The 8,855-nt window shown below is 31.6% G+C and overlaps 1 protein-coding gene across 1 annotated transcript in view; it reads right to left on the bottom strand.

The window, feature by feature from the left end:
* The window catches only part of LOC112524302 (extensin-2-like), a gene marked incomplete at its 3' end in the record, with an annotated part of 3,965 nt that extends 3,216 nt beyond the window's left edge, over positions 1 to 749 (bottom strand). Inside the window, exon 1 of the mRNA XM_025134109.1 lies at positions 10 to 749. Within this exon, the coding sequence (XP_024989877.1) occupies positions 10 to 653 (644 nt within the window). The remainder of the gene's footprint in view (positions 1 to 9) is intronic.
* Positions 750 to 8,855: the final 8,106 nt, after the last annotated feature.

Raw genomic sequence — 8,855 nt, 5'->3', positions numbered from 1 at the left:
GATGGTGGTGGTGGAGACTTATACACATAAGGTGGTGGAGGAGACGGTGATGGTGGTGGTGGAGACTTGTAGACATAAGGAGGATGAGGTACGGGGGATGGTGGTGGTGGAGACTTGTACACATAAGGTAGTGGAGGAGACGGTGATGGTGGTGGTGGAGACTTGTACTCATAAGGTGGTGGAGGAGACGGCGATGGTGGTGGTGGAGACTTGTACTCATAAGGTGGTGGAGGAGACGGCGATGGTGGTGGTGGAGACTTGTACTCATAAGGTGGTGGAGGAGATGGTGATGGTGGTGGTGGAGACTTATACACATAAGGTGGTGGTGGAGAAGGTGAAGGAGGTGGTGGAGACTTGTACACATAAGGTGGTGGAGGTGAAGGAGAAGGTGGAGGTGGTGACTTGTACACATATGGCGGTGGGGGAGATGGTGATGGTGGTGGTGGTGACTTGTACACATACGGTGGTGGAGGAGAGGGTGAAGGTGGTGGTGGAGACTTGTACTCATACGGGGGAGGTGGTGAAGAATATATGTAAGGATGATCATCAGCCGAAGCAGCTATAAGATTAGAAACACCAAGTACTGTCAATGCAATGACTATAGGCCATAGACGAGCCCTGAAAGGGCCGCCGCCACCGGCCGGAACTCTCATGGTTGACCGGTAAGGGAGGAAGAGGAGGGCGGAGTGGTGGTGGAAGGTGATGAGTCTGGGTTGTAAAGTTGAGGATATTTATAGTAAAAAGACAAAGGGTGTAGTGGTTAGAAGGAAGCTGTCAGGTCGTATGCGATTTATGTAAATAAAAAAGTTGCCAATGGTTTGTTCACAGCTGGGATACATTATGGTCTCGTTTTTAAGCATATTACTAATTATTGATTAATTAAGCCAACGTTTATTTATTTATTTATTAATTAATTTTTAGTCCGTTAATTACCTGCTCCAAGTTTTTATTTGCTATGATTCAGACATCTCTTCTACCAGACCATCATCACGCCTCATTTACATTATGCACTTAATTAATTAATCTTTTCTATTTTAACCATTTTAATATCTTATAAAACTATATATCAATTCAGACATTAAAAGCCACTGCATTTATTTCAAAAATAAAACCCCTTACATTAATTTCTTACTTTTGAGTTTCTTCTTAAAAATTCCAAATCTAAGTATTTTTCGTAAAAATGAAATTAAAAAATTGTTTTCAAGTCAATAAGTCATTTTCACGTAACGAATACTTTAATTCATCAAATAATTCTTTAAAATTAATAATTAATAAATAAACCAATATTTTATTTATTTATGGCTATTGATTACCCCGTTACATATAAATTTGGTAACATGTTAATTTAGAAAACTGGAAAAAAAAGACAACATAACATGATATGTATGTATTATAAAGACTTACTTCCAAGACGGATCGAATGCTATATGTAGCATCTAATTATATCAAAAGATGTCAAAAGTAGAAAAAATTTAATGGGTTGTATGAGTCCAACAATTTCTTAATTTGTTTAGATAAATAAAGATACCATCGCAGGCCACCACTACGCTCTTTTACATGTACATAAAATATAGCATATGGTATAAGTTAGTAAAGCAGAAACAACACAAAAACCAATAGATACAACAAATAAATGGGGTTCTTCCATTTTTGGACAAGAGTTTGAATTATTCAATTTCATTTGGTTTTTATATTTAATTCCTAAAAACTCAGCCTTGGCCCTTGTTCATTTCTACCAAATTCGTAATATATTATTGGGGTTGTTGCATCTTAGTTATGGGTGGGGTCGAGGCGGCTTTGTATATTTACATTTTACATTTTTTTTCAATTATTATTATTCAAATAGCTCAATAATTATATAATATATATATATATATATATATATAGTGTTTAAAATATAATTTGTTGTTGAAATAATTTATAAACGAAATAATTTATTCTTTTTGATCCAAAATTAAGATGAGACTTTCACGAAACATGAAATATAAGTTTCAGAAGATTAACGTAACACGAAATACGGATAATGCAAATTCTATAATTATTTTAATTTTAACTGTTTAAGTTAATAATTCTTTTAGAAAAGTTAAAAGAAAGAGATTCTATACCGTATCAAATTCTAAATCAATCACCAATAAACATATGTTTTCGTTATCATACTTAACATTCAACAACAAAAGGGTGTTTATAAAACTTCTATCTATATTACGGTAAATATAACGGGTCGTTTATTAAATGTTTACCAAGTCACATTATCTTAGCGGATGAATATGACAAGGACGAGAGTCTTACCTGGTAAGTGAGAACGATGACTCTTATCACAGTTAGCACTTAACCATACAATCTAAATTTAAACATGAAGCTTTAATAAGTTATACTTACGTACAATTTATTTGTAATTTTTAATTTCAAATAATATGCATCAATAAACAGTATTTCATGCATAAAAATTGGTTTTTAAGAGTTTTTATCAAATGTTTTATAATATAGTATAAATAATATACAATTATTTTAAAGTGAAGACCAAAATGGAATCCGATTACGATGTGATCTTGCGGTGTACTTATTTGTTTTCCATGACTTCTTGTCCAATATCACTTTCAAATATATTTATAAGAAATTTAATTTTTTTAATTAATTGTAATTGAGGAAAGTTTGTAAGATAACGGGATTAATGGATTTTACCAATACTCCATTTTAAATATTGATTGTTTATATCAATGGTTGATCGATATTCGATTTAGTTTTAAAGTAGATACGTAACCTAAGATCACCGTCGATTTTTTTTGTTACTTGTTACCTAACTCTCGTTTTTTCTTTGTATTTTAAGTTTTTAACGTGTTTTGTAATGTAAATGATATTATTATTTAACAACAAAATCAAAACGTAACTTTTTATCGACTAAATTTAATTTATAGAATGCGAGTGAGTCAACCATCACACACGTATGGATATGAATAAGCCAATAACTATGGATAACAGCTTCGAGTGACTTTTACATAATTAAATATATTAAGTAACGTAACACTCAAAAATTCCAAGATAAAAACTGACATATTTGGATGTTATGTTATTTTATTACGAGAGTAATTTGAACAATTTAAACCAATTTTTTGTATTCTTATTTTTTAAAACCATCATTTTTAAGAAGCGTGACAAAAAAAAATTCATTATCAAAAACTAAATCTTTTCATTTTTGCTTTAAAACGATAAGAACATATACAACAGAGCTGAGTTTTCCAAATTTATAGTTGAGTTTTGTTGTTACAACGAATTGTTCCAAATTTTTAAAATTTCTAAAATAATATAACTGTTAGAGATTTTTAAGATTAAACTTATGGTTTTATATCTAGACTATATTATAAAACATTTGACAAAAACTTTTAAAAACCATTTTTTATACATAAAGTATTGTATATTGATGCATATTACTTAAAATTCAAGATTACAAGTAATTATGCATAAGTACAACTTATTAAAGCTCTATGTTTGAATTCGTGTAACTAATTGCGGATAAACATAATCAAATAAAGAATAAAAATTTAATTTTATAAATATAAAAAAAATAATATATAATTAGGATAATTATCRWGTTCTAACAAMATAATTAATTATTATCTWTATAAGAAAATTATATTATTAAACCAAATATAAATTACTTTGTTATTGAACTCAAATTAAATTATAATAAGAAAATTAAATTAAAAAATTACATAAAAAATAGGAATTTTAAATAGTTAATTTGATACTAACATCGATATATTTTTTCCAAATTTTTATGATATCTTCAAGTTTATATTTTATTCAAAAATAAAAACATCATTGTTTTTTCAAAATCACATACGACCATACTATAACATCGACCGAGATAACAAATAAAATAAAATATTAAAAAATCAAGATGTATCTCGCTGTATTACACAAATATCCTTTTAGTGATAAAAATAAAAGCAACCGGCAGTTTCAACTTTGTACATTTTTGTCTTTTGTGAAAAAAAAAAAAAAAACTTTATGGGTCTTAATATAATGTGATTTTTCTTGCATTGCATTACATTACGTTATAAAAAAACAAGCGGGTCCCACTTTGTGACATGGTTTTATTCCTACATATCATTTTCTTTTACTTCTCATATTTGGAGCACATTTTTAACCCATTTAAAAATTTAAAGTCTCATAAATAATTTAATTTATTAAATATATTAACAGATAAACTTTGAACCGGATCTATTTTATTTTATATTCGAGTTGAACCGGGCGGTTGAATAAAACCCGGTTTGGTTATGATTTTCGTAGAAAAAGACTTAAAATGCAATAGTACAAAACCGTTACCACACAAAGCACTACTCCTCCACTAAATAAAACTTTCAAACTTTTATTTTTGTTTTTTTCTTTTTTATTATTGGTTTTTTATAGGTGTCATGTTGCTAAAATTCGAAAAATCCTCATGTGGCTTGTAATCAATTATTCCTATTTCCTACAGCAGCCTTTTTTTTTATTTTTCCTTTTTTGTTCCAAGAAATAATAATGGCATGATCCTTTCGATTTAATTATTATGTTTTTTTAAGAAGTTATATTCAACATTTAATATGTAGATATGAATATATCAGAGATGGTTTTATTTACAAATTCAGTCATTAATATGAATCATATAAACCAATCTCAATCGTTCATTTATTTTAATAAATATAAACAAATTCTGATAATAAACTATCATTATTTTTATAAATATCTTAATTAATTGGTTTTTATAATTTTTGGTATGTAAATGAGAATATTTCAATAGTTGCAAAAGGGATGGATGGATGGAACATGGAGATTAAATCTGCTATGGAATAAATTGTAAAATATATAATATGATTTTGTGGATTTCAACTATAATGCTAAAACGTGCCATGTTATGGTAGGAAAATAATATTAATATAAATTGTTTAATTGATATATATATATATATATATATATTGTGTTGAAAAGTCAGATATTTGAGATGAGATTATTCATTTAGTAGCAAAGTCCATTTCAAACAACTCCCCAATCATGTATTTTTCACATGCATTTCCCTCCATTTATTCTTGCTATACAATATCTTGATGTTCATTTTTTATTTGGAAATTGAATAATATATATGGATAAATCTATTCTTCATTTTATTTATGTGTCGATCACCATTGGCTTTTTACCCTTTACAAAAGAAAAGTAAAACCCACGTCGTTTAATTGTATTCAAATTAACTCTTGAAAACGACTCATTTTTAAAATCAAAAGACATAACAATTTTGACAAGTTATATCTCATCGTTGTTGTTATTAAAGATTTATATATTATAATTTAACTAGCATAATTGAAAGGTCAAAATTGAATTAGTGGCCCAAACTCAATTCTCGATTAATAGTTTTAAGATAACTTGTCTATGTTTTGGGAAACTAGCTGATAAGTTAGCTGGTGATTGTAAGATTGCACATCGGTTAGGGAGGAAAACAAAAATTGTCTTATAAGAAACTGGATACCTCTTCTATCAGACGTATTTTAAAACTGAGTACATGTGTGTGGATAAAGTGGACGATATCTGTAATGGTTGGCATGAGATGTTATAAGTGGTATCAGGGTCATGTTAAGGGATTTAAGTGTCTTATGAGCACCTAGACTTAAACTGGAGTGGAGTGTGGGTTGAGATTTAAGAAGTAGAATGTGTCATAATCAGTGGTAGTTATGATAGGGTAGAAAATACTATCATGTAAGGTAAATTCATAATAACATATGGCCAATGTCATTGTGAATTTATATGATTGCATACCTTGTTGTGATTTAACTGATTATTAATTAGGTGATGGTGTGATTTCAAAATTTGGGAAGTATGTCTCTTCACTCAGTGAAGTCTGCTTCAGTACCACCTGATGGAGCAAATCTTTCTATTGGGAATGCACTGACTGAAGCAATAGGACTCGAGGGTGCTACTAACACCCATAGGCATGGAAGATGACAGGGTCGTGGACTCCATGGGACCACAGTGTCAATGGGAGCCCTTGAAACAAGAGCTCAATGACAAGGAAAGAGCCATGGACGAGGACGTAGCATGATGCCCAAGCCACGAGTTGAGCCAACTGATTAGAATCTAGGGAGTTCCATTAGTGGTCATGGTAGGGGTCATGCTAGAGATAGAGGCCGAGCTTAAGAGCAAGTGTTTGTGACTAAGGAATTTTGGCATTTGAGATTGGCAAGCTGTAAGCTATTCTTCATGCCTTATTGGGTAACTATCAATCTTCAGAAATGACGAGCCCGGATGAGGAGGTGATGAATGAGGAGCTCGAGGAAAGCAACCCACCTTCTGAAGAATAGGGAAGTCAATCTAAAATGACCCCTTTCAATGACAAGGGGTCTTAATGTGGGGTCTAAGGATGTAAGTACAAGATGTTTTTATCATGCAAACCACCTATGTACAAAGGTGATGTAACACCCCAAGATCTCATTTGCATATGAACATATATTTCCATATATAAAGAAATACAACTTTACACATTAGGCCCAATATCTACAAAAACTACATTATACGTAGCTACCAAAATTTTCCACAAAATCTCTATACAAACTTGTATACATAACCAATATTCGAATACAAAAAGATAACTCCTAACATCCCATTCATGCATATATGATTCTTCACAATTTCTCATTCCCCTTATCTTTTGATTGTGCTTGACCTGTAAAAATGAGGGTTAGACCTTGAGGTCTAGTGAGAAATCTTTTTTTATGCTATTACAGAGTGAATAATCACCAAATCTCATTTATAAACTCATATTTAAATCAGTAACAAATATTCCATATTTTAATATCACAAACCTTTTTTGTTGCATCAAAATTATGAAACATCACCAATTTATCGCATCAAATAGCCCAATAACTTATTTAACACATTATGATATAACTCATCGCATTATATAAATGAAAACATAATTTTCTCGCACCACTTGGGTGAGACAACCTTATTTCCTTGCAACACATTGGTACGAGGACCTCATCTCATCGCATCATATAGATGCGATACCCAACTTGTCGCATCAAAAGGATGCGATAAGTTCATCTTGTCGCATCACAAGGATGTGACAAAATTACTCCTCGCATCACAAGGATGCGATAAACATCACTCATCGCATCACAAGGATGCGATAAACTCAAGTCATCGCATCACACAGATGCGACAACTTCAGGTTATCACATCACAAGGATGCGACAAATAGAAAACACTTTGATCAAAACCCAGATTCTATATTATATTGATTATGTCAGTCTTATCCTGGTATACACCTTTCCTTGATATGTCACCCTTATTCCAGTATACACATATCCTTGATATGTCACCCTTATAACCAAAATACAACTCTCCTTGATATGTCATCCTTATTCCAAAAACATGATATAAACATAACAAAATCCCACAATTATGCTAATTATAGCATCAAACGGTTTTATATCATCCCCAAATACGGTTCTAATTTTAACACCAAATCAGGAAAGTTTGTAAAATAACTCACCTTATAATCGCACTGAGATATAGATATAATGACAAGCAGTAACAATTATCCATGAAAATAATCACAGAATCAACTTCTACAAGCTCCTTTTTTTGGTTTTGTTTGCTTCACACCAAAATAATACAGACACAGTGAAGCTTCTCACCAAATTTTTATCAACCTTTTTATGAGATAAGTAAAATATCTCATCAATAGCATAATAAACAAATGAGGTGGTGGATGATTAAAAAGAACTTAAACATATAAACTAATTATGCCCCTCAACTTTTCATCATTTTTCAAAACAATCCCATGATCTAATAATCGAATAACCCGATTATCACAGGTGATCAAGACCCAGTGTTAGCTCTACGTTTGGTAAGAGAAATGGAAGGAGTTTTCAATGGTAGCAATTTTATAGAGAAGGAAAAAGTGATATACGTAATCACTATGTTGAAATCAGATGTTTCATGTTGGTGGGATGTAAAGAGTAGCACGTTGGGTGTAGGAGTGGCTAGGACAACATCTTGGGAGAAGTTTGTGAGATTACTCAAGAATTTCTGCCCAAAAGTCTGTTGTAAATCAACTTGAAGATGATTTTTTGCACTTAAAGCAAGATACCATGATGTTTCAAGACTACACTTCGAGGTTCTTGGAGAAGACTTGCTTTGCATAAGTTTATGTGTCAATTAAGGAAAAAAGGGTGGATAGGTACATTTGGGATTGAAAACTTTCATTCGAGATTTGGTAATGGCAATAAACCCCATGACATTTAAGCCGGTGGTTGATATCACTGAAATGACTGAAAAAGAAAAGAACTGCCAGCTTACTAAGAAGAGTGAGAATAACAGGAAGTGGAATGGGGTGTTGAATTATCCCAATAAAGCAAAGTCATTGAGATTTGACAGTCGTGGAGTCAAAGATTTAGTGAAAGACCTTATGGGAAATGTAATCGTGTATATTGGGGGATTGTATATATGAGCCAAGAGGGTGTTATGAGTGTGGATGGACGCGGAATATGACTAGAGATTGTTCCAAGTAGAGAGATTTCTATCATTGTGGATCGTCAGACCATCTAAAGTCGGATTATCCTCAGTTATAGAAAGGAGCATCGGTAAGTGTTAGTAGTGAACATAGTGGTAGAGGAGTAGAGAAGAAGGTGTTGGTCTCATACAGATCTACAAGAGTTTAAAGGTAACAGTTAGTAGGAGGGGGTATGAATACAAACACACAGTAACTTTCACTTTTTGAAATCCTTTATTGATAAAACATAACTTATCTAAAACAATCTAGGAAATACACAAGATACAGAAAGCAAGAAAGGAAAAACTTGCTAAAAGAAGAAACAATAACT

This window comes from Cynara cardunculus, assembly GCF_001531365.2.
Source record: "Cynara cardunculus var. scolymus isolate 2C chromosome LG 1, CcrdV1, whole genome shotgun sequence".
NCBI lineage: Eukaryota > Viridiplantae > Streptophyta > Magnoliopsida > Asterales > Asteraceae > Cynara > Cynara cardunculus.
The sequence above is the reverse complement of the archived record's forward strand: the minus strand, read 5'-3'. Positions and strand labels throughout refer to the sequence as shown.